Source organism: Trachypithecus francoisi, unplaced genomic scaffold (assembly GCF_009764315.1).
Source record: "Trachypithecus francoisi isolate TF-2019V2 unplaced genomic scaffold, Tfra_2.0 Lachesis_group9, whole genome shotgun sequence".
Lineage (NCBI taxonomy): Eukaryota > Metazoa > Chordata > Mammalia > Primates > Cercopithecidae > Trachypithecus > Trachypithecus francoisi.
In genome coordinates this window covers 53,971,182-53,996,774 of record NW_022681474.1, presented here as the reverse complement: position 1 = coordinate 53,996,774, position 25,593 = coordinate 53,971,182, and the positions used below count along the sequence as shown (strand labels likewise).

Sequence of the window (25,593 nt, the reverse complement as noted above, 5' to 3'; positions counted from 1 at the left end):
ACAAATGAAAAACAGGTATCACCTGCAAGAGCACCTGAAGCTCAGAGACCTATAAGCTGGGTTTCCAGTTGTGCCCGAGTCACCTCTAGGAACCTACCTCATCTCTTCTACAGGATCTAGCTAATTACTGGCATTAGTGGGAAGATGCTGGGAGAAAAGTCAAGGTGACCCTTCCAAACTGGCCTTCCCATCAGAACCTCCTTGGGGCAGCATGTGGAGAATGGATCTCACCTGGCTCATGGTGGCTTTCAGCATTTCCAGGAGCAGCAAGGCACCTTCTGTGCACAGCCCAGCCTGGAGGACTTCTTCCTGGTGGTGCCTCTGCAGGAGCCACTGAAGCATGGCATCAAGGCTGTCCTGGAAGAGGAGGCAGGGGCTGTAAGCAGACCTACTGCTACTCACCAAGAGAACCAGCTTTGCAGCCAGTTCACATGTTTCCAGGGGGGTACCCAGTGGGAAAAGCAAAAGAGCATGGTAGCAGCCTAGGTGGTTGATCCATAGGAATAATTTCACCCCACTAGATGGTGCATAAGGGAAAAAGCACCTCTAAGAAGGTGCTGAAGACCCCCTAGAGAGTGGCATCTAGTTCAGTTATTTTGGTCTGACATCATAAGTCAATATGTTAATCAACTTTAATTAACTTTTATAAATTAGATTATATAAGATGCACAAAGAATTCAAAGGTTTCAGGGGAAACTTCGGCATGTAGAAGTTTAGAGAGATTCTAAACCCAGGGTTTAGAATCAGGATGGCCTGACTTGGACTTTTTAATAGCTGAGCTCAGGCAAGCTATTGAGCTTCTTGGCAGTTCAGTTTCCTTCTCTGTGAAATGAGAATTACATTATCTACCCCATGGGATTGTTTAAATAGCAAGCAAAATAAAATATGTAAAACATCTATCACAGGTTCCAACACTTAGCAGACATCTGTTTCCTGAGATATGCTAGTGAAATAAAAACTCAGGGTCTCAATGACCTTAGTAAAGCATATTAAAAACTTTATTTTGAAGTGTAATCTACAATGCCATTAGCATATGTCAAGATTTAGATTTGTCAACTATAAAGATATTCAAAAGGGGTAGATTTTTTAACCTGCTGTTTGCAAAGCCACGCCCCTCCCGTATTTCAATTCAGTTCAGTTTAACTCAACTCGATTAAGACCAAGAAACAGTTTCCAAGTTGGCTATTTGTCAGGTTCCAGGAAGTTAAGTGAAAGGTGGGCCCGTTCTTCAGGGGCTCAGTTTCTAAGAAGGCAGGCACACATTTGTGTTGGTGCCATCCATATGGGGTAAACTACACTGAGGCACAAAGGAGGAAATGGTCTCCTCTCTCTGGGGGTCTAAGTAGGAAGTAGCATCCAAGCTGAGTGCTAAGGGAGGACACTCCCCCCAGGTAGACGATGGTGGGAAAGAGGAGTGAGTAAGGGCAGCAGTGCAGGCGAGCGCAGAGCAGCTGGTCTTACTGGAGATGATTTAGGAGAGTCACAGCCGAGGGCAGGTGAATTGCAGCTGGGTTGGAAAGATACATCAGGCAGTCAGAGATGAGGGAGCTTGGTGCCAGCTATGAAGTCTGACCCTGATGCTGCAGGTGTGAAAGTCACCTGAATTTAGTGCAAGGGAGAAGGTGCATACAGTGAGTACAGAGTCCTCTTTGGAGAAATGTGGCCAAGGAAGGATAGGAAAGTGACCAAGAGGCAGCAGTTGGTCAGGAGTGTTATCAAGGGGCAGCCTCTGGTTTTAGGTGGGATGCAGCTGAACATAATTATGGCTTATGAGGAATGGGTTGATAGAAAAGGAAAAACTGAAAATACAAAAGGAAGAAAGGGGGCCGGGTGCAGTGGCTCACACCTGTAATCCCAGCTCTTTGGGAGGCCAAGGTGAGTGGATCACCTGAGGTCAGGAGTTTGAGACCAGCCTGGCCAACTTGGCAAAACTGCATCTCTACTAAAAACACAAAAATTTACCAGGCAAGGTGCTGGGCGCCTGTAATCCCAGCTACTTGGGAGGGTGAGGCAAGAGAATCACTTGACTCCAGAAGGCAGAGGTTGCAGTGAACCAAGATCACACCACTGCACTTTCCCAGGGTGACACAGTGAGACTCTGTCTCAAAAAAAAAAAAAAGAAAAGAAAGAAAAAGGAAGGAAAGAAGGAAAGAAGGAAGGAAGGAAGGAAGGAAGGAAGGAAGGGAGGGAGGGAGGGAGGGAGGGAAGGAAGGATAACTATGGGGTGAGGTCACCCAAGGAAGAAGCTGAAGGAATCCATGACCAGCCTTGAAAAGTCTCCCTGTCCTAGGCCGGGCGCGGTGGCTCAAGCCTGTAATCCCAGCACTTCGGGAGGCCGAGACGGGCGGATCACGAGGTCAGGAGATCGAGACCATCCTGGCTAACACGGTGAAACCCCGTCTCTACTAAAAATACAAAAAACTAGCCGGGCGTGGTGGCGGGCGCCTGTAGTCCCAGCTACTCAGGAGGCTGAGGCAGGAGAATGGCGTGAACTCGGGAGGTGGAGCTTGCGGTGAGCTGAGATCCGGCCACTGCACTCCAGCCCCGGCGAAAGAACAAGACTCTGTCTCAAAAAAAAAAAAAAAAAAAAAAGAAAAGTCTCCCTGTCCTAGCAACAGGGGCAAGAAGGTGATGACCTAAGCGGGTGGTTGAGGATGAGGGGCTGGGGTGCTGGGGCAGGGCCACCCCAGCATCATGTCATTCTCCTAGCTGTACCCAAAAGGAAGGTTTTAAAATAGAACTGATCCAAATCAGAGACTTGCTGGGAGGAAGGATGGGAGCAGAGGCCGAGGAAGTCAAGGGCCTGGAAGGAGAGCATTTGAAGGGCTGTCCAAGGGTGTGGGCTGCTAGGGAGGGAAGCAGGCCAGCACCCCATCTGAGCTGGAAGAAGCAGAGGGAGGTAAGTGCAGAGGGTCTTGGCGACCGGCCTTAGTCATGTGGAATCAGAAAACCAAGTGTGTCACTCCGTGGGTGCTCTGAACACCTACTTTGGGCCTGTCCGTCAGCTCTGTGAGTGGTGTCTGCAAGAAGAAGGTGGACACGATGAGGTAGACCTCTGGAATGTGGACGTGGTGGGCCAGAAAGTCATTCAGGACACGGAACCCAGGAAGCAGGCACGGGCTCTGCTCAGGCAGTGGCGAGTGGCTCTTCAGGTTGTCTATTAATCAGGCAAAGGGGGCACAAAAGTCAGCTGAGAACAGCTGCTGGTCAAGGTGGGGCCTGGACACACAAGGGAACACCTGGCCACCCACCCATCCCATAGAAATGCTGGATGATAAAATATATTCACACACAGATGTGAGCAAGAAAGCGTTCAACAGTAATTCCCTTCCCTGTTCCTGACATGCCCATTCACTCACTCAAAAACATACTTGCTGCCCACCATGTAGGAGGCAACAGGGCAGCTTTGAATTAGGCAACAAGGGTGTAGGGTTTCAACCAAATATACAGAATTCCAGGCACTCATGAAGCTTGCATTGTAGTGACAGGGACAGACATTAAGCAATTAAATACTCAAATACTTATGAATTTTGTTAAGCACTATAGAGAAAAATAATAAGGGCAGAGATCATATAACAGAGGTGCCCAATTCAGGGAGACCCCTCATCTCCCGGAGGAAGTGGCATTTGAACTGAGATCTGAGGATGAATCCACATCAAAAGAAGAGGCATCCCCTCAGGAAGAGGAAGTAGAGTATACAGTGCCCAGGAGAACAGGGCTAAGCAGGTGGGAGGAATGAAGGCAGCCTCCAGTGTCTGTGCAGTGAGGCTGTGGCGGATCCTGCAAAGGATGTAAGTGGGGCTGGGCTCATTTGGATGTAGGCCTTGGAGTCAGGGCTCAAGGTGATCCTGCTGCACAGAGCTGTGATGGTCTCAAATAAGAAGGGGCCTGGCTTGGTCCTCATACACATCCCAGGACTAGGTGGTGCCCCTCTTCCTGGCGACAGCCACGTGCTCACCCATTACAATGTCCACACCCTCAGTGCTGTGTTCTACCCAGGATCCTGCACACAGGCCATCTCTAAACCGTGTGCGGAGGGAGGGGCTTGCCAGAAAGTGCAGCAGCAGCTTCAATGCCAGCACAGTGGTGCTGGCATGCAGGTGGCCCTGCAGAAGCAGCAGGAACCAGTCGGGCCCCAGTTTCAGAAACATCTCTTCCTTTGACCTGGGGGATTAATAAATGCAATCAATGATCTCTCAGTCCATGAGCGAGTGACATGTCCAGAAAATATGAAATGTCCAGCCTTCCAAGTCACCAAGGAGAGGCAAGTTAAGGTTAACATCACTTATTATTTATTGCATTTAAAAAGAATGGTAAAATGAAATGCTGGCAAGATTGTTGTGCAAATGAAGCATTTGTCTATTAATGGTTGCAGTGTAAGTTGGCCACAGCATTTTGAAGCAATTGGAAACTGTATTAATATATGTAAAAATGTGCATGCCCCTTAATAGCCCTACATAACTACTATTCATACTTACACAGTAGATGACTAGCCACCCATCTAATTTAATTACCATCAATGTAGTCACATAAAACACATAATGAATATTCATCTCCCTTTTTAGACACACTGGTCAAAATTTATCTAAATGGAATAGTCCAATATTTGTGCATTTTTTATCAGTTTTAGCACAAAAAATATCCCATGATTAACTGTCACTTTCAAAAATGATGAGTCTAGAGAATACAGACTTGCTGATGGGAACTGGATGAAACAGGAGGGCAGGGAGATGGGTGGCCAATCCAGCAAAGACAATGGGCTCAGCAAAGGACCCAGACTTCTGGGAGCCAGTGAAGGCTCCACCTGTGTTCTCAGCTGACACATTAGGCATAGTGAGAATCTGGCTGGTATCCACTGAAATGAGCACTGGACTAGGAGTAAAGAGAAGAGACTGTCCTCTTTTCTAGCCCTGCCTCTGATGTTTAGCAACTGGATGACTTTGGCAGAGCTCTTGATGTGCTCTGATCATTTTCCTCAGTGATTATGATGATTATTTTGGTGATGATGTTGATAGTGGTGGTGATGATGATGGTGGTGGTGACAGTGATAATGTTGATGATGGTGGTGATGATGTTGATGGTGGTGGTGGTGACAGTGATGATGTTGATGATCGTGGTGGTGATGATGATGGTGGTGATGATGTTGATGGTGGTGGTGATAGTGATTAATGTGGTGATGGTGGTGATGATGGTGGTGGTGGTGATGGTGATGATGTTGATGGTGGTGGTGATGATGATGGTGGTAGTGGTAGTGACAGCGATAACGTTGATGATGGTGGTGATGATGTTGGTGGTGGTGCTGACAGTGATGATGATGATGGTGGTGCTGATGTTGATGATGGTGGTGATGATGTTGATGGTGGTGGTGGTGATTAATGTTGTGGTGATGATAGTGATGATGGTGGTGATGGTGGTAATGATGTTGATGGTGGTGGTGGTGATTAATGTTGTGGTGATGATGGTGATGATGGTAGTGGTGATAGTGATGATGGTGATGGTGACGATGAAGGAGATGGCAATAATAGCAGTTAGTTTACAGAGAATTTACAGTATTCCAGGCACCATTCTCAGGATTATCCATATATTAATTCATTTCATCCTCACTATAGTCATCTATTGAAAGTATTAGGTCAATGCAAACATATTGGTGGTTTTTGGCATTAAAAGTAATGAAAAAAACACAATTACATTTTCACCAACATAATACAATTTTTATTGCCATGCAGATGAGTAGAGAGAGGCATACAGAGCTTAAGTAGCCTCCCCTGGGTCCCTGGGGACAGGGCTGGGATTCGAACCCAGAAGGTACAGACGCCAGAGCCCAACTGTTAGGCACTGCACTACATTCCCTTTCAAAAAGATGGAAAAGAAAGAGGCTGGACTATCTCATTTCCAAGGCATCTTCCAGTTCTACTGTGTTTTGATTCTAAGAAAGAAAAGACTTGTAGGCTGGTAAATTATTAAACATTATTTATAAAGCTGCTTTACTGAGGGGTAACTCCTTACTCCCAACCCCAGATGCACATACACACTAGGCTGAGCAAGGATCCGGGCTGACTTGCTCAGCACTGCATCCTAGGAGCTTAGAACAGTGTCTGGCAGGCAGTAGATGCTCAACAAATTAGGTGTCAAATGAATGACTACAAGGTTGGAGGTAAAGCAGGCAGGCAGTGGGGAGAGTTAATGGAATCAGCTTATGATTACACATGATTTTAGAAGTTAATTGAAGGTAGATACTTCTTTTTCCAACTTGGAAAAATAACAAACTCACTAACAGTAAATAGCAGAAGAATTTGGCAAGACTTTTCCTCGATAGATGTTATTTAGGCTCAGGAGTTCTTCACTCTATTGTCTGCCAAGTACAGGACATCAAAATCAGTAATTGTCACAACTGCCAAAACAATAACAATTACACTATAGCAATGGTGACAAAAGGAGTTTATTGTAATTATACCAAATCTGTTTCTAGTTACTCATGTCCACTTAACATTTGCATCAGAATATCTTAGGGCAAGGTCTGGTTCATTGGGTAGAGAGAATATAATTTTCTTTCTGAATAGTGCCGGAAACACATTGCAGAAAACAGACTCAGAGATGCTAAACTTTTCATTAAGAAAAGGTTTAATGCCACACCCTCTATGAGGCAACCTCTTGCCAAATTGCTCTTTCTGGAGCTACTTACTCAGAGGACAGATGAAGTTGGGGGGAAGATATTACACTAAGCAGCATTTCCAGCAACTGGTTTCTGAGCCAGATTGTCTTTCCAGATGTTTGGCTTCCAGCTACAAAAAGGAATTCAGATTTGAGAGAAAACGGATGTAAAGAGACATAATATTTGCTGCAGTAAGCAATCATTATTCACCAAATGCTTATTTCACCCAGGAATTGTGGCATGGCTGGAACTCAAAATTTTGGCATTTTATTCTAGCCTCCACACAATGCTTAAAAAGAATTTCAGAAAATGTTACTAAAGTTTTCTTTAATTAGAGATGTCTGTAATGCTGCACGTCCTCCAAAAAACAAAAGTCCTAAAAATAATAAGGGAAAATATACCTTTCAGTAGAAGAATTTTTTAAATTATCATAGGCTGCAGCGTTTAATAATCACCTACTATGCACTGATATCATGCAAGTAATCAGGAACGGAGTGCTGAAGACCATGGTCTTTGTTCTCTTTGTTCCTGCTTTCAACTTGCTCCCAGGCTAGGCTTTTGGATGTCTATGCTACAATAAAAACAGAACTCAAATCATAGCAGAGGTATACGGAGCAAGGGGAAGAAGAAACTTTACTTCTGAAGAGTCATTAAAGCCTGAAAGGACATACTAACAATGTTTTAATATGTTGGTTAGGTAAAAGTTTCAGAATGCAGTCCATATGAGAAGGAAGGTTGACTATATAAGTTCACTCTTGGCCCGTTATCCATTTGTTCATTCACTCGGTTGCCAGTAATTTCACAACCAGTGCAGGGCACACACCCCATGCTGCAGAAATAGAATTGATGAGGCAGCTTGGAGAAATGGAGTCATATTTCTCTCTATTTAGATTTTGGCCCCATCTTCAATTAGCTCCTAATCTCATTGAACCTAAGTTTCTTAGTCTGCAAAATGGGAATAATAATTTCTTGCGGCTTGATCTAAGGATAAGAGATAATAATTTATCTAGATTAAATAATGCTATTCAGGAGACTCTTCTGTGATGATGAAACTGTTTTATATCTACCTTGTCCAACAGAGTAGCCACTAGCCTCAGGTAGCTAGTGAGCAGTTAGAATGTGGCTACAGTGAGTGAGGAATTAAGTCTTTAATTGCATTTAATTTTAATTCATTAAAATTTGAATTTAAAAGACTATATGTGGCTTAGGGGCTGTCATCTTGGACAGTGCAGAGCTGCAGGGCCCAGGACAAAGTGGTCATGATTGTTGCCATTGCACTGCCCTAGCAGAGGGAACAAGTTGAACAAGACACAGCTGCAGTTCTGCACCTGGCTAGGTGAAAAGGGAGACTCACATAAACAAATTACAAATCTGTCCACTAGGGTAACCCCAAGGGACTTTGGAAACACAGAGAAAGTGACTTAATCTTGTTTGGCGAGTCTGGGGACAGCTAGGCTAGTGGGGGAGGGGTGGCATTTCCCTCAAGTGAAGAGCACGTGCCAAGCACGGACAGAGGGCAGGCCATCACCTGGGGGGCCTGCAAATGCTTCAGTACTGGAGTTGGGGCTCATCAGGAAAGTAAGGGTTAGTGGGGGTTCAACTAGGAAGTGAGGCAGGATCCTGGATCCCACATGCTGGTCTACAGGGAACTGATTTTATTCTGGAGGCCTAGAACACCAGTCCCACATTTCAAAGCAGGAATCCATAATTTGATTTCATTTCTGACTCTCATCATAAAATGACAGCCTCACACGCCACTGCTTGGGAACCACGGCCAGGCTGTGGATGCCTTCCCCTTCCTTGCTCAATCCCTCCCTCTGCACAATGTGGGCCTCTCAGGGATTCCATGAGGGCCCTTCTACTGCCTTCGAACTGGCAAAGGTCTTCTCACCAGGCAGGGAAGCGTCCAGGGCTCCGTCCACGCAGATCTGCCTCTCATTCACTGACGAAGGCTTGAGGGTATACACAACGAACAGCCCAATCCTTTACACACAGGGAGAGAAGGACAGGCTCACAGGCAGGCTCACCTGAGTCCGCTGAGTACATGCCAGTGTTTTCACCCAGACCCACCCACATGCAGCTGCAAGTGAGAAATCATCATGGCATGCTGTGTATTTCCAGAGACTTCTACAATCAGTCAGGATTCACCAGAGATGCTAACTCTGGCTCTGCCAGATCAACCAGATAGTGACAAGGAAAGAGAAGGGAAAACACACTGGTGGCTGGGACTGCCCTTCAGGAGTCTGCAGGAGCCAGGCATTTGGGTCATTGGCAGGCAAGGATGGCAGTGCTTATGGAAATTCCTGAATATTTGGCTGCAGTGGGGGAGTCTGAGAAGTAGGGACAGTAAACACACAGCCCTTCTGGGGAAACCAGCCTGTCCCATCCTGATTTTAGCAAACCATTCTTTCCCCAACTCTCAGCCCTGAACAAAAATTCCTAGAAGGTTCCAAGTGATGCAAGGTTGAGCACAATGAGGAGAGAGCTGGTGCCTGTCCTCCCTTTTTAAACAGCACCGGGGCCCTGCTCTTCCCCCGGGCAGCTTGGTGTGGTACCTGAGCAAGTCCTGGGTGCTGAAGTGGCCCCTTAGCTGACAGGCCAGGATGCCAATGATGGTGGGGATCTTGGAGGGGATGAGGCTTGGTTCATTGAATAGGAAGACAAGCTTGGGTATAAGCTGTGCCTGGTGGGCAGCTTCAGCATTCCTGGGTCCTTCCCTGGTGAGTACAGGAGAGAGACAGTAAAAGCTTTTACTGGAATGAACCAAATTTGCTGTGTTTCTGCTAAAAATGTTTTTCAAGCCAGGCTTATTCCATGGCCCCTTAACTCCAGTGCTTTCTGGGCAATTTGTCAAGATGCCGTCAGACACCCATCGAATATGTGTCTGCCAAGTGCCAGAGTCACTCGCGTGTGCACTGCCTGTCCCCTTTGCCCCCCGGAAACCACCTTCAAAGACAAACCCCAATTATTGACTTTTAAATTCTGAGCCCCAGGGAAAACTAGTGCTGGCCTCAGAAATTCAGAACAAAGACAGCAGACACTCATGTGACCGGGGAGTACTTCCCATCAGCCAGGAGTGCAGGGCCCTTCACTAGCTTGTCTGGATATGTGATCTTCCTGCCTGCCCCAAACCACAAAGTGGAGAGACACACCACTGAAAGTCAAAGCAGAAAAAGAAAGAATCCACCTATCCATACCCCCTCCCTCAGATACTCACAAATCCAATTTCCAGTAAATTCTACTCCCCCAAAGAAAACAGGTCCCAGGGTAAATGTCTGTTTCTTAGAAAACAACTGGTACAGGTACAAGAAGAAAGTGGAAGAGAGAAAATGATGGAGAAAAATGTGGCAGAGGGTGACTTTGGGCAGATTCCTCACCTTGAACTGTCTTTTTTTTTGTATTAACACATTAAATTCTGCTAAGCTCCACTTCCCTGAAACACAATAGATGCAGGACCAACCCAATTCTGTGTGTGATTTATAATCATGGACTCAGCAAGGAAGACAGATGCTCCTCTACCCAGAAGTCCTGGCTGCCTTTGGTTCTGTTTCCTCTGACAGCACTGAACAGCATGTTTTTCTGTACTCTTTTCATCAGACTGTGGCTTATTCTTCTCCAAATTTTACCTCTAAGCATAGGGTGTGAAATGTAGTAAGTTTATAATAGATGTTCATTAAGTGGCTGAGTGGAAAGCCATTTACAAATACATTCAAAATGCTGAAGGCACCAATGAGCTCTGTACCAGCCTGAGCCAGGAGGCAGGTGGGGTGATACGTGGACTTCCTCGCCTTCCTTCTCCCTTATTCTGGTCACAGCCCCTGGCTCCCTTTGGGAACTACCACTTTCTAACTCCAGAGGGGAAGCCATGTTCCCAGCCTGGTCATGGGACCCAAGTTGGCTCAATGAGACTCAGTCCAATAGCTAGGACTATTAAATTTTTAAAAAGCTGTCTCTCTGCCAATGGTGCTAAGCTGAGGCCGTGCTCTGAGGAGCTGCCCAGGAGCCACCTTGCTGCCACAGAAGAAAGCCTAGGCAACCTGAAGACTGCGTGGAAGAGGCAGGGGCAAGAGTGGTAACAGAGCTCAGAGAAAAGGATGTGAGCCTCACCCAGCTATGGGATAAGATCAGCTCTTTTCAGTTGTAAGAGCCAATGAATTCCCTCTTTATTGGTCTTTTCTTCCTCTATTCTTTTTTCCCTCCTCCCTTCCTTCTTTCCTCCTCTTTTACCTTCCTTAAGCTTGTTTGAGTTGCATTTCTACCACTTGAAGGGTAAAAGAACCCTGACCAATTCCAAAAGTGCCTTGGAGAAGTCATTTAGAGGGAGAGTGAGCCTCTGCTGGTCACATTTGCTGAGCCCCCAGTATGTGCTAGTCCCTGGGGCTAGAGAGGCCTCTAAGCCCCCAGCACCTGCCCTCCTGAGGCCCAAGACCATCAGAAGAGACTGCCCCACAAACATGAGCCAGTGGGAAGCATGTGTTCCCAGCTGGGGACCCAGTGTTCTGGGAGCAGGGAAGAGCCACTGGCCACCCTGCCCTCTCTGTCTCTGTTCTGGACATTCAGCCTTCAGTTCTAACCCCCAGGCTGCCAAGACCCAGCCTACCTTGGTGATTGAAGGATTTCCAAAAGATGGGAAAAGAGGCTGAGCTCCAGATTGTCTGCAGTATTCATCCAAAGCTGGAAGACAGATCAAAACACATGCTAAAATGAAGGTGTGGGAGAAGAAGGATTTGCAGGAAGCATGAGAGGATCAGTGCTGGACATGTGATCCTCTAACTTGGAATCACCAACATGATGTACCAACTCTGGAATCAGATCAGCTCTCCTGACACTCCAAGCAGAGAGGCGCCCCCCGATAAAGAAGGCCTTCTCTCCCCATCTCTGCTGCTACTTGGCACTTCACTGTGGGCCTGGTTCCAACCAAGGACACCTGCACTAACCATCTGTCCCATCTGCTCAGCCTTGGGCCCACAGCCCAAGTGTCCATATTGCAAACTCATGTCATCCTCCCTGGATCCTGCAAGACAAATGATGATGTTCCCACTTTACAGATGAGAAAATAGAGGCTGAGACAGACCAGCTTAGTGACAGACTCCACTCACTACCAGCAAGTGGCAGGAGTGGAAATAGAAGCCAGGTACAGATTTTCAGGTTTTACACTGCATTGACTACATACCCAATTTGTGCATGCAACACATTCTTCAGCCCAAACCACAGTGTCATCTTCTGCATGACAAAATTGTAAGTGACACACAGATATGAAATTCACTGAGATTCTAAAGTGAAGTGGATCACTCAGGTTGTTTTCATTCATAGTAAACAAATGTAGCTGCTGGTGATCCTTCTGGGGCAGAACTGATGGGTGCCGTCATGTCTTACATCTATGTCCCTTTAGAGAACTCTAATAGTTTTCTTCTCTAAATACTGACACTTCCTAAGGCTCAGAATATACAAGGTTCAGGTGTGGGATTATAAGCATGTGCTCATATAGCAGCAAAAAGAGCGTGCACTTAACAACTGATACATTTCCTGGTGGCAAGAGGTGCCATAAAAAGACCCAAAATATTATTATCCGTATTTATTTATTTATTTATTTATTTTTGAAAGACCCAAGCTGGAGTGCAGTGGCCCAAATATGACTCACTGCAGCTTTGACCTCTTGGGCTCAAGCAATTCTCCCACCTCAGCTTTGCAAGTAGCTAGTACTATAGGTGTGCACCACCATGCCTAGCTAATTGTTAAAAATTTTTTGTAGAGATGGAGTATTGTTTTATTGCCCAGGCTAGTCTCTAACTCTTGGGCTCAAGTGTTCCTCCCACCTCCACATCCCAAAGTGCTAGGATTACAGGTATGAGCCACTGCACCCTGCCTATTATCTGCATCTAGTAGCTAGAAAGAGTGGGACTCAGGGAGACTACGTAACTTTTCTGGCACTAGACTTTTTTTAATTGGCAGAGACTGTTTTCAAAGTCAATCCACTTGACCACGAAGCCCATTCCCTTGCCTCCACACTGGGTCCCCATGAGCATCACCTACAGATAGTGACCCATAGGGTCAATACTCAACCTTGCTTGAAGTTAAGCAATTGTCCATGACTGCTTACTCTTGCTGAAGAGGAAATGCAAAAGAACCCCAGTGAACACAAGTTTATCAGGAGGCCTGTGAAGGTAGGGACTGTCCCTCTTTAATCCCCGGAGCCTAGCATCATACATGCCACTATCTTTTGTAAAGATACATTAATTTTTTTAAAAGAATGAGTGGATACAATGTAAAACAAGATAAAATGAGTGGATTGTTCTTCAGCCAGGAAAAGAGTGACAGATTTCCTGCTTTTTAAAGCACAGCCACTGCTCAAAGGCACACACAGAGGTTGGGCAGCTGCCATTTGGGATAGCTGGTATTGATGAAGGCAGCTCTAGTGAAAACATGGGTATCCAGCATGGCACCCCAAAATACATGTCTGAAGGGCTCCAAGAGCCCTGCACGCTTAGGATATTGATTAATGAATGCAGTCATTCAACAAATGATATGCCAGGCCCGGGGCTAAGGGCTGACAGAACTAAGAAAGTCAGATGTGAACCCACTAATACAATAAGGTGCACCGTTTACGCATCCTACAAAAGTTCCAGCCTCTCTCATTTCCATTCCAGAATACAGCAACAATAATAAGTTGCCACACCCATGTGAGGCTGCCTAGCTCATCAGGAAATTACATAAAATCAAATGTCAGAATTTTGGGAAACATGAATAATTGAATCTTTTGATTGTTATTCTGTGTCACATAAGCCTGTACTAAGGATTATATTAAGATGTCTGGATTAGATTTGTTTGAATATCAGGTGGATAATGTGTCAGGTGTTGCTCTCTCCCCACCCGTGAGATGACTGTACTCTCAGAAATGAACTAGCCAGTTCCCTCTTTAAGAAACCAGAGGCTGGGTATGGTGACTCATGCCTATAATCCCAGAACTTTGGGAGATTGAGGTGGGTGGATCACCTGAGGTCAGGAGTTCAAGAAGCCTGACCAATATGGTGAAATCCCATCTCTACTAAAAACAAAAAAATTAGCCACATGTGGTGGCACATGCCTGTAATCCCAGCTACTCAGGAGGCTGAGGCAGGAGAATTACTTGAACGTGGGAGTCAGAGGTTGCAGTGAGCTGAGATCGCACCACTGCCCTCCAGCCTGGGCAACAGAATGAGACTCTATCTCAAGAAAGAAAAGAAAAGAAAAGAGGAGAGGAGAGGAGAGAAGACGGGAGGGGAGGGGAGGGGAAGGGAGAGGAGAGGAGGGAAACCAAAACCTAAGACTTAGAAGGCCACTACTTCCTGTTCCTCCCTAATTCTCAACTTCCTGTCCAACCCTGCCTTACAAATTCCTGTCCAACTCTGTCTTACAACTTCCTGTCCAACCCTGCCTCAACAGCTTCCTGTCCCTCCTTCCCTCACAACCTCCTGTCCCTCCTTCCCCCACAAATTTTTGTCCCTCCCTGCTTCAACAACTTCCTGTACCCGCCTCCCTCATAGCTTCCTGTCAATTCCCTTCTCAACGACTTCCTGCCTCTCCCTTCCTCACAACTTCCTCTTCCTGTCTGCTTCACACCAGTCATCACGGATCCCACCCTTTCTCCTGTGATCCACTCTCTTGTTTCCAAACCCTTCGTCTCCTCTGAGGATGTGTCTCATTAGCAGTTTCTTCTCCCACTAGTATTTTAACTGTCTGGTTTTCCTTCAACCTACAAACAGACTTAAGTCTCTCCCATCTTAAAACACAAAACCGGCTGGGCATGGTGGCTCATGCCTGTAATTCCAGTGCTTTGGGAGGCCAAGGCAGGTAGATCATGAGATCAAGAGATAAAGACTATCCTGGCCAACATGGTGAAACCCCATCTCTACTACAAATACAAAAATTAGCTGGGCATGGTGGTGCGTGCCTGTAGTCCCAGTTACTCAGGAAGCTGAGGCAAGAGAATCACTTGAACCCGTGAGACAAAAGTTGCAGTGAGTCGAGATTGCACCACTGCACTCTAGTCTGGCAACAGAGTGAGAGTCCGTCTCAAAACAAACAAACAAACAAACAAACAAAACAAACAAAAAAAACAAAAAGTTCTGAAACTTCCTCTCTGCTATTTTCCAAAGTCCACTGACTGCCTCCATTTTCAGTCTCCCCACACTTCCCCTTACTTCTTTTTTAGTTTGTGTGTGTGTGTGTGTGTGTTTTTTTTATTATTATACTGTAAGTTCTAGGGTACATGTGCATAACGTGCAGGTTTGTTACATATGTATACTTGTGCCATGTTGGTGTGCTGCACCCATCAACTCGTCAGCACCCATCAATTCATCATTTATATCATGTATAACTCCCCAATGCAATCCCTCCCTCCTCCCCCCTCCCCATGATAGGCCAGTGTGTGATGTTCCCCTTCCCCAGTCCAAGTGATCTCATTGTTCAGTTCCCACCTATGAGTGAGAACATGCGGTGTTTGGTTTTCTCTTCTTGTGATAGTTTGCTAAGAATGATGGTTTCCAGCTGCATCCATGTCCCTACAAAGGAACGCAACTCATCTTTTTTATGGCTGCATAGTATTCCATGGTGTATATGTGCCACATTTTCTTAATCCAGTCTGTCACAGATGGACATTTGGGTTGATTCCAAGTCTTTGCTATTGTGAATAGTGCTGCAATAAACATACGTGTGCATGTGTCTTCATAGTAGAGTAATTTATAATCCTTTGGGTATATACCCAGTAGTGGGATGGCTGGATCATATGGTACATCTAGTTCTAGATCCTTGAGGAATCGCCATACTGCTTTCCATAATGGTTGAACTAGTTTACAATCCCACCAACAGTGTAAAAGTGTTCCTATTTCTCCACATCCTCTCCAACACCTGTTGTTTCCTGACTTCTTAATGATTGCCATTCTAACTGGTGTGAGATGGTATCTCATTGTGGTTTTGATTTGCATTTCTCTGATGGCGAGTGATGATGAGCATTTTTCATGTGTCTGTTGGCTGTATGGATGTCTTCTTTTGAGAAATGTCTGTTCATATCCTTTCCCCACTTTTGATGGGGTTGTTTGTTTTTTTCTTGTATATTTGTTTGAATTCTTTGTAGATTCTGGATATTAGCCCTTTGTCAGATGAGTAGGTTGCAAAAATTTTCTCCCATTCTGTAGGTTGCCTGTTCACTCTGATGGTAGTTCCTTTTGCTGTGCAAAAGCTCTTTAGTTTAATTAGATCCCATTTGTCAATTTTGGCTTTTGCTGCCATTGCTTTTGGTGTTTTAGACATGAAGTCTTTGCCATGCCTATGTCCTGAATGGTACTACCTAGATTTTCTTCTAGGTTTTTATGGTATTAGGTCTAACATTTAAGTCTCTAATCCATCTTGAATTAATCTTCGTATAAGGAGTAAGGAAAGGATCCAGTTTCAGCTTTCTACTTATGGCTAGCCAATTTTCCCAGCACCATTTATTAAATAGGGAATCCTTTCCCCATTTCTTGTTTCTCTCAGGTTTGTCAAAGATCAGATGGCTGTAGAGTGTGGTATTATTTCTGAGGACTCTGTTCTGTTCCATTGGTCTATATCTCTGTTTTGGTACCAGTACCATGCTGTTTTGGTTACTGTAGCCTTGTAGTATAGTTTGAAGTCAGGTAGTGTGACGTCTCCAGCTTTGTCCTTTTGACTTAGGATTGTCTTGGCAATGCGGGCTCTTTTTTGGTTCCATATGAACTTTAAAGCAGTTTTTTCCAATTCTGTGAAGAAACTCATTGGTAGCTTGATGGGGATGGCATTGAATCTCTAAATAACCTTGGGCAGTATGGCCATTTTCACGATATTGATTCTTCCTATCCATGAGCATGGTATGTTCTTCCATTTGTTTGTGTCCTCTTTTATTTCACTGAGCAGTGGTTTGTAGTTCTCCTTGAAGAGGTCCTTTACATCTCTTGTAAGCTGGATTCCTAGGTATTTGATTCTCTTTGAAGCAATTGTGAATGGAAGTTCATTCCTGATTTGGCTCTCTGCTTGTCTGTTACTGGTGTATAAGAATGCTTGTGATTTTTGCACATTAATTTTGTATCCTGAGACTTTGCTGAAGTTGCTTATCAGCTTAAGGAGATTTTGGGCTGAGACAATGGGTTTTCTAAATATACAATCATGTCATCTGCAAACAGGGACAATTTGACTTCTTCTTTTCCTAACTGGATACCGTTGATTTCTTTCTCTTGCCTGATTGCCCTAGCCAGAACTTCCAAGACTATGTTGAATAGGAGTGGTGAGAGAGGACATCCCTGTCTTGTGCCAGTTTTCAAAGGGAATTTTTCCAGTTTTTGCCCATTCAGTATGATATTGGCTGTGGTTTGTCATAAATAGCTCTTATTATTTTGAGGTACGTTCCATCAATACCGAATTTATTGAGCGTTTTTAGCATAAAGGGCTGTTGAATTCTGTCAAAAGCCTTTTCTGCATCCATTGAGATAATCATGTGGTTCTTGTCTTTGTTTCTGTTTATATGCTGGGTTACGTTGACTGATTTGCAAATGTTGAACCAGCCTTGCATCCCAGGGATGAAGCCCACTTGATCATGGTGGATAAGCTTTTTGATGTGCTGCTGAATCCGGTTTGCCAGTATTTTATTGAGAATTTTTGCATCGATATTCATCAGGGATATGGGTCTAAAATTCTCTTTTTTTTTGTGTGTCTCTGCCAGGCTTTGGTATCAGGATGATGTTGGCCTCCTAAAATGAGTTAGGGAGGATTCCCTCTTTTTCTATTGATTGGAATAGTTTCAGAAGGAATGGTACCAGCTCCTCCTTGTACCTCTGGTAGAATTCAGCTGTGAATCCATCTGGCCCTGGACTTTTTTTCGTGGGTAGGCTATTAATTGTTGCCTCAATTTCAGAGCCTGCTATTGGTCTATTCAGGGATTCAACTTCTGCCTGGTTTAGTCTTGGGAGAGTGTAAGTGTCCAGGAAATTATCCATTTCTTCTAGATTTTCTAGTTGATTTGCATAGAGGCATTTATAGTATTCTCTGTTTGTATTTCTGTGGGGTCAGTGGTAATATCCCCTTTATCATTTTTTATTGCATCTATTTGATTCCTCTCTCTTTTCTTCTTCATTAGTCTTGCTAGCGGTCTGTCAATTTTGTTGATCTTTTCAAAAACCAACTCCTGGATTCATTGATTTTTTGGAGGGTTTTTTGTGTCTCTATCTCCTTCAGTTCTGCTCTGATCTTAGTTATTTCTTGCCTTCTGCTAGCTTTTGAATGTGTTTGCTCTTGCCTCTCTAGTTCTTTTAATTGTGATGTTAGAGTGTCAATTTTAGATCTTCCTCCTGCTTTCTCTTGTGGGCATTTAGTGCTATAAATTTCCCTCTACACACTGCTTTAAATGTGTCCCAGAGATTCTGGTATGTTGTATCTTTGTTCTCATTGGTTTCAAAGAACATCTTTATTTCTGCTTTCATTTCGTTATGTACCCAGTAGTCATTCAGGAGCAGGTTGTTCAGTTTCCATGTAGTTGAGTGGTTTTGATTGAGTTTCTTAGTCCTGAGTTCTAGTTTAATTGCACTGTGGTCTGAGAGACAGTTTGTTATAATCTCTGTTCTTTGACATTTGCTGAGGAGTGCTTTACTTCCAATTATGTGGTCAATTTTGGAATAAGTGCAATGTGGTGCTGAGAAGAATGTATATTCTGTTGATTTGGGGTGGAGAGTTCTATAGATGTCTATTAGGTCCGCTTGGTGCAGAGATGAGTTCAATTCCTGGATATCCTTGTTAACTTTCTGTCTTGTTGATCTGTCTAATGTTGACAGTGGAGTGTTGAAGTCTCCCATTATTATTGTATGGGAGTCTAAGTCTCTTTGTAGGTCTCTAAGGACTTGCTTTATGAATCTGGGTGCTCCTGTATTGGGTGCATATATATTTAGGAGAGTTAGCTCTTCCTGTTGAATTGATCCCTTTACCATGATGTAATGGCCTTCTTTGTCTCTTTTGATCTTTGATGGTTTAAAGTCTGTTTTATCAGAGACTAGGATTGCAACCCCTGCTTTTTTTGTTTCCCATTTGCTTGGTAGATCTTCCTCCATCCCTTTATTTTGAGCCTATGTTGTCTCTGCATGTGAGATGGGTCTCCTGAATACAGCAGACTGATGGGTCTTGACTCTTTATCCAGTTTGCCAGTCTGTGTCTTTTAATTGGAGCATTTAGTCCATTTACATTTAAGGTTAATGTTGTTATGTGTGAACTTGATCCTGTCATTATGATATTAATTGGTTATTTTGCTTGTCAGTTGATGCAGTTTCTTCCTAGCCTCGATGGTCTTTACATTTTGGCATGTTTTTGCAATGGATGGTACCGGTTGTTCCTTTCCATGTTTAGGGCTTCCTTCAGGGTCTCTTGTAAGGCAGGCCTGGTGGTGACAAAATCTCTAAGCATTTGCTTATCTGTAAAGGATTTTATTTCTCCTTCACTTATGAAACTTAGTTTGGCTGGATATGAAATTCTGGGTTGAAAATTCTTTTCTTTAAGAACGTTGAATATTGGCCCCCACTCTCTTCTGGCTTGTAGAGTTTCTGCCGAGAGATCTGCTGTTAGTCTGATGGGCTTCCCTTTGTGGGTAACCCGACCTTTCTCTCTGGCTGCCCTTAAGATTTTTTCCTTCATTTCAACTTTGGTGAATCTGGCAATTATGTGTCCTGAAGTTGCTCTTCTCGAGGAGTATCTTTGTGGCGTTCTCTGTATTTCCTGAATTTGAATGTTGGCCTGCCCTACTAGGTTGGGGAAGTTCTCCTGGATGATATCCTGAAGAGTGTTTTCCAACTTGGTTCCATTTTCCCCCTCACTTTCAGGCACCCCAATCAGATGTAGATTTGGTCTTTTTACATAATCCCATACTTCTTGCAGGCTTTGTTCATTTCTTTTTCTTCTTTTTTCTTTTGGTTTCTCTTCTCGCTTCATTTCATTCATTTGATCCTCAATCGCTGATACTCTTTCTTCCAGTTGATCGAGTCGGTTACTGAAGCTTGTGCATTTGTCACGTATTTCTCATGTCATGGTTTTCATCTCTGTCATTTCGTTTATGATCTTCTCTGCATTAATTAGTCTAGCTGTCAATTCTTCCACTCTTTTTTCAAGATTTTTAGTTTCTTTGCGCTGGGTACGTAATTCCTCCTTTAGCTCTGAGAAGTTTGATGGACTGAAGCCTTCTTCTCTCATCTCGTCAAAGTCATTCTCTGACCAGCTTTGATCCGTTGCTGGCGATGGGCTGCGCTCCTTTGCAGGGGGAGATGTGCTCTTATTTTTTCAATTTCCAGCTTTTCTGCCCTGCTTCTTCCCCATCTTTGTGGTTTTATCTGTCTCTGGTCTTTGATGATGGTGACGTACTGATGGGGTTTTGGTATAGGTGTCCTTCCTGTTTGATAGTTTTCCGTCTGACAGTCAGAAGGACTGTCTGTTGGTCTGTTGGAGATTGCTTGAGGTCCACTCCAGACCCTGTTTGCCTGGGTATCAGCAGCAGAGGTTGCCAAAGATAGAATATTGCTGAACAACGAGTGTACCTGTCTGATTCTTCCTCTGGAAGTTTCCTCTCAGGGGTGACTCCACCCTGTGAGGTGTGGGGTGTCAGACTGCCCCTAGTGGGGGATGTCTCCCAGCTAGGCTACTCAGGGGTCAGGGACCCACCTGAGCAAGCAGTCTGTCCGTTCTCGGATCTCAACCTCTGCGTTTGGAGATCCACGGCTCTCCCCAAAGCTGTCAGAGTCCTTTGCATCTGCACCGGCCCCTGCTGCTTCCCCTATTGGACTTCAGCTGTGGGCTGTCCCCAGAGGTGGAGTTTACAGAGACAGGTAGGCTTCCTTGAGCTGCTGTGAGCTCCACCCGGTTCGAGCTTCCCAGCGGCTTTGTTTACCTACTTAAGCCTCAGCAATGGTGGGCGCCCCTCCCCCAGCCTCGCTGCTGCCTTGCGGATAGATCGCCACAGACTGCTGAGTTAGCAGTGAGGGAGGCTCCGTGGGCGTGGGACCCTCCCGGCCAGGTGTGGGATATATTCTCCTGGTGTGCCTGTTTCCTTAAAGCGCAGTATTGGGGTGGGAGTTACCCGATTTTCCAGGTGTTGTGTGTCTCAGTTCCCCTGGCTAGGAAAACGGATTTCCTTCCCCCTTGCGCTTCCAGGTGAGGCGATGCCTCGCCCTGCTTCAGCTCTCGCTGGTCAGGCTGCAGCAGCTGACCAGCACCGATTGTCCGGCACTCCCTAGTGAGATGACCCCAGTACCTCAGTTGAAAATGCAGAAATCACCGGTCTTCTGTGTCGCTCGCGCTGGGAGTTGGAGACTGGAGCTGTTCCTATTCGGCCATCTTCTAGTTTGTGTGTTTGAAATGAAGTCTTTTTTTTTTTTTTTTTTTTTTGAGACGGAGTCTCGCTCTGTCGCCCGGACTGGAGTGCAGTGGCCAGATCTCAGCTCACTGCAAGCTCTGCCTCCTGGGTTTACGCCATTCTCCTGCCTCAGCCTCCCGAGTAGCTGGGACTACAGGCGCCAGCCACCTTGCCCGGCTAGTTTTTGTATTTTTAGTAGAGACGGGGTTTCAGCGTATTAGCCAGGATGGTCTCGATCTCCTGACCTCGTGATCCGCCCGTCTCGGCCTCCCAAAGTGCTGGGATTACAGGCTTGAGCCACCGTGCCCGGCCTTGAAACGAAGTCTTGCTCTTGTCACTCAGGAATGCAATGGCATGATCTAGGCTCACTGCAACCTCCGCCTCATGGGTTCAAGTGATTCTCCTGCTTCTGCCTCCCGAGTAGCCAGGATTACAGGCATCCACCACCACGCCCAGCTAATTTAGGTGTTTTTAGTAGAGACAGTATTTCACCATGTTGGCCAGGCTGGTCCTGAACTCCTGACCTCAGGTGATCTTCCCACCTTGGCCTCCCCATACTGGGATTACAGCCATGAGCCACCAAGCCCGGCTGCTTCTCCTTACTTCTGAGTGGCTTCTGACCCCACAACTTACTTGTCAGTAAGCCTGTCAGTGACCTCCAATGGGTACGTACACATCCCTCACCTCACTTTACTTGGTGTAGGCAGAACATGACATTTGGGAAACATTTTTCCCTTTTTGAAATTCCTCTCAATCTTTAAATTTTATTTTGTTTCATTTCATTTTGTTTCACTTTGCTTTGCTTTTTAGCATCTGGTTATTATTGGTGGTTTGTTTTCTTAAATCCAGCTTTAAAAGCACCAGGTTTCCTGAGGGGGGTAGTTTTATTCAGGGTGGGGTGGGGAAGGGTGGTGTCCATGGCCATGCTAGTAGCAGGCAATGGAGCATGATGGGTTCCTGCATCGGTAATTCCTGGGCCATGCAGGTGGCCAGGACATCTTGGAGCCAGACTGCCTGAGCATGGCCACAGCATCTCAGAAGGGGCAGCAGCAGTTGCAGTCAAGATACACTATCTTATTTAGTGGGGTTTTATGGCCATTTATATACATCTCCTTTTCCCTTGTGTACAGGGAGCCCATTCTCCAGGCCATGATGGCTTCCTCCACAATCCTCTTTTCCAGATTCAGATCCAGGACCAGGACATTTATCTTGGCCTGGTTCAACTGGCTAATCTTATATTTAGGGCTCTTATGCCTATATTTACAAATAAGATTAGTCTGTACTTTTTCATTTTCTGTACTGTCCTTTTGTGTTCTGCCATCAAGATTAGCTCATTAAAGAAGCTAGAAAGAACCTATTTCCCAACTGGTGGAATTTCCCTATGAGTGCCCGGCCTGGCGTTCCCTTCTGGTTGTTGTTTGTTTCAACAGATTTTAAACCAATGACTCACTTTACTTGATGGTTCTAGGATCATTGGGGTTTTCTATTTATTTTAGAGTGCGCTCTGAAAACTTCTGTTTTCGATGAGATTGCTCAAATAAGCTAAGTTTTCTAATTTATTGGCACAAAGTTACTAATCCAATTGTCTTGTTTCCTTTCTAATTGCTCATTCTGTGGTATTCTCCCATTTTCCTTCCTAATATTATTTATTTGTGCCTTCTGTCTTCTTTTCTTGGCCAATCTTAACAGAGGTTTGTCTGTTTTAGGAGAAACATTAATTGTCCTTGTTGATCCTTTGTATGTTTTTTCTTCCTATTTTATTAATTTATGTTCCCATTTATATGTTTCCTTCCTTCTTTCTCTGAGTTTTGATTTTGTTTGGTCATTCTAACTTCTTGATCTGAAGTTAGAAGTTAGAAGTTGAATCGAATCTTGATCTATATTATACAAAGAATATTGTCTTTTTATAATATATACATTGATGACTGTCAGTCTCCCTCTTGTCCTGCCTTCAGTAGCAGCCCTGTGGTGTTTTGGTACATAGTATTTCCCTTGTCATTTGGCTCTAAGTCACTTCTGGTTCAAGTTATGGCTTTTTCACCTGCTGCCCTCATTTTCCCATTACCCTTGCCTCAGTTTAGGTTTCAAAATCTTCTACCCGGAGTTCTTCAATCATCTCATGACCCATCTCCCTGCTTCAGGGCTCTTCTCACCTGTCATTCCACAGTTAACATCCCTAGATATCAGAAGTTTGGTAAAACTTATCAACAATCTAAAAATTGTTCATAACTCCTTTATTCTCATTATTCAATTTTGATAATTTATTCTAAGAAAATGTTTTTAAAAGTGGGAGAAATATCTGCACAAAAGTGCCATCTATAACACAATTTATAACAAAATATAGAAAGAATCTAAAAATTTGACTATAGAGAAATGATGAAGAAACCAGGATAACAGAATATTATTCTGATCTCAGAACAGTGCTTGTAAGTGTTTGTAATGAAAATGTTTACATGTTTTTGGTATACAAGAAAAGATTAGACTCAAAATAATACCTACAGCATAATCATGACTATGATTTTTTAAATGTATTATGTATAGAAAATACTACAAGAGAATGCATCCAGGTGTGACAAGAATTAAGTAGGTCTTAGAAACAGGAGTTTCCCTCTCACACTTTTCTGTCATTTAAAAATATTCTATAATAAACATATATCAATTTTTTAATAAACAAAGAAAGAATTTTGAAACTTCTCTTGAGGACCTCCACATGCCCAGGCTAAAGCGTAGTCTGGGCAGTCTAACCCCCTGGGCCTGCCTTCTCTCTCTCTTGCTCTTGCAACCAACACAAACCTGTAGGCCCCCAACAAGCCACTTGCTCTCAAGTCCCCATGACTGCTCTCACTCTGATGTACAGTGTTTGCAAATAGCATATACCCTCCACCTGGAAGGTTGTTTTCCCCCTGAATTCTGACTGTCTGCTCACTCCAACTCCCCATATGCCCTGTGCCTGCCTCACTGTGGCACCTAGCATTTGCAGTGTCACCTTGGCTGTGTCCCAGGCACATCTGGCTGTGGGGAAGGACTGGGTTCTAGTTTTCACTGTGTCTCCAGGACACGGCGAGTACCTGACCCAGCGGGTGCTCAGTAAATGATGCTTTGTGAATGGGTTGATTCACCCAAAGCAGTTCTGTGCGATGCTCCTCAGCCTCAGGCGTTTCCTTCTGCGACCCTCAACTCACCCCTTTCAAGAATCATTTGGAAACAGCAAAACACCACCCAAAGGAACTGAGATCATTTTCTTTACCCTCATATGTATATGCTAATTTACAGTTTAAAAATCCTTTCTCAGATACTATCTGGCTTAACCCTCACGACAGCCTGCAAGGAAATGAAGGTCTCCACTTCACCCAAAAAAAAAGAGTGGGGCTCAGAGAGGTCAAGAGATTCGTCCAAAGCCACACAGTCCATAGGTGGCAGGATGTCATTACAAACCAGGGCCTCTGGGCAGGCTTGTTTGGTTTTCCCTCTTCCTACCATCATGACTATGAGGGAAGCTGACGTGCTGGGTTTAAGGGAAAGCCCAGACTTAGCATATTTACCATCACACACACTCCTGAAGGGCTAAGGGCCAATCTCTGATTTACCTCGAAATTGCAGAGGATGTGCTGGAAGACACCAGTGTTGGTGATAGCAGATGACCTGAAGCCCAGCTCCACAGTGCCAGCCACTGAGAGGATCAGCTGAAAAATTCGATGGTTCAGGAGAGAGGCTTTCTTCCTCAGGAGGAACGCCATTATCTGAAAAGGTTAACACAAAGCAGTTTCCTCATGAATGCATCATTAGAGCTTCCCCCTTCACCCACTTGTTTCAGTCCAGTCTGCAACCTTCTGCTCCCTGCTGCTACCATCCTTCATTCCCATGTTCTCAGAAGAAAAATACACATCAACTTCTGCGGCCACTTTTCTGTGCCGTGACCTGACTTCTCACTGGGGCCCTTACTTTTCCCTGCATCTATTCCATGTTTCCAGAATGCCATTCTCTCCTGGTTTCCTCCCACACTTCTCAAGCCTCCTTCTAATTTTCTGTTACTGGGTCCTTTACATGCATAACCATCCCATAAATGCTGCATTTACGGGAAGCTACCACCTGCCCATGAGGCTGGTTGCACCCAGCCAGATGTGCTGGTCAGTTGCACCAGCCCCTGGGAAGCCAGCAACGTGTAGCATCGATTCCAGCATGGAGGCACTTGGGTCCCAGCATACATTTGGTGACCCAGTTTGTCTCAGACTAAGAAGATGGGTCCCACCAAGCCTCACATCTCTGTTGACTCCACCTCCACACGAGTCAGTCTGCCCAGCCATCCATTGGCAGATGAGTCTTGAGTCACCTCGTCTGTAGTCTCAGCTCCTTCCATCCATGGCTCCATTCCCCATCCATGGCTCCAACACAGCCCGCCCTCTCTCCCTGTCCTCCCAGACATGTTCTTGCAATGTGCCCTTGGGAAGCCTTGTTTGTGATCAGAAAAGACTCAATATCTTTCCGGACTATTCAATATATATGAAATCCCACAGCAAGACATAATTGGGATGGCTAAAAGTTGCATGAGAAAACATTCAGTCTGACTGGC

The 25,593-nt window shown here is 44.9% G+C and overlaps 1 protein-coding gene across 3 annotated transcripts in view; it reads right to left on the bottom strand.

Moving 5' to 3' along the window:
• The window catches only part of WDFY4 (WDFY family member 4), a 302,160-nt gene that overhangs the window by 166,128 nt on the left and 110,439 nt on the right, over window positions 1-25,593 (bottom strand). For all 3 annotated transcript variants that reach the window (XM_033209238.1, XM_033209235.1, XM_033209236.1), the window contains exons 24-31: window positions 24,611-24,763; window positions 11,253-11,326; window positions 9,208-9,369; window positions 8,544-8,635; window positions 6,683-6,782; window positions 3,959-4,164; window positions 2,988-3,157; window positions 232-357 (exon numbers count right to left, since the gene is read on the bottom strand). In XM_033209238.1, coding sequence (XP_033065129.1) covers window positions 232-357; window positions 2,988-3,157; window positions 3,959-4,164; window positions 6,683-6,782; window positions 8,544-8,635; window positions 9,208-9,369; window positions 11,253-11,326; window positions 24,611-24,763 — 1,083 coding nt within the window. The remainder of the gene's footprint in view (window positions 1-231; window positions 358-2,987; window positions 3,158-3,958; window positions 4,165-6,682; window positions 6,783-8,543; window positions 8,636-9,207; window positions 9,370-11,252; window positions 11,327-24,610; window positions 24,764-25,593) is intronic.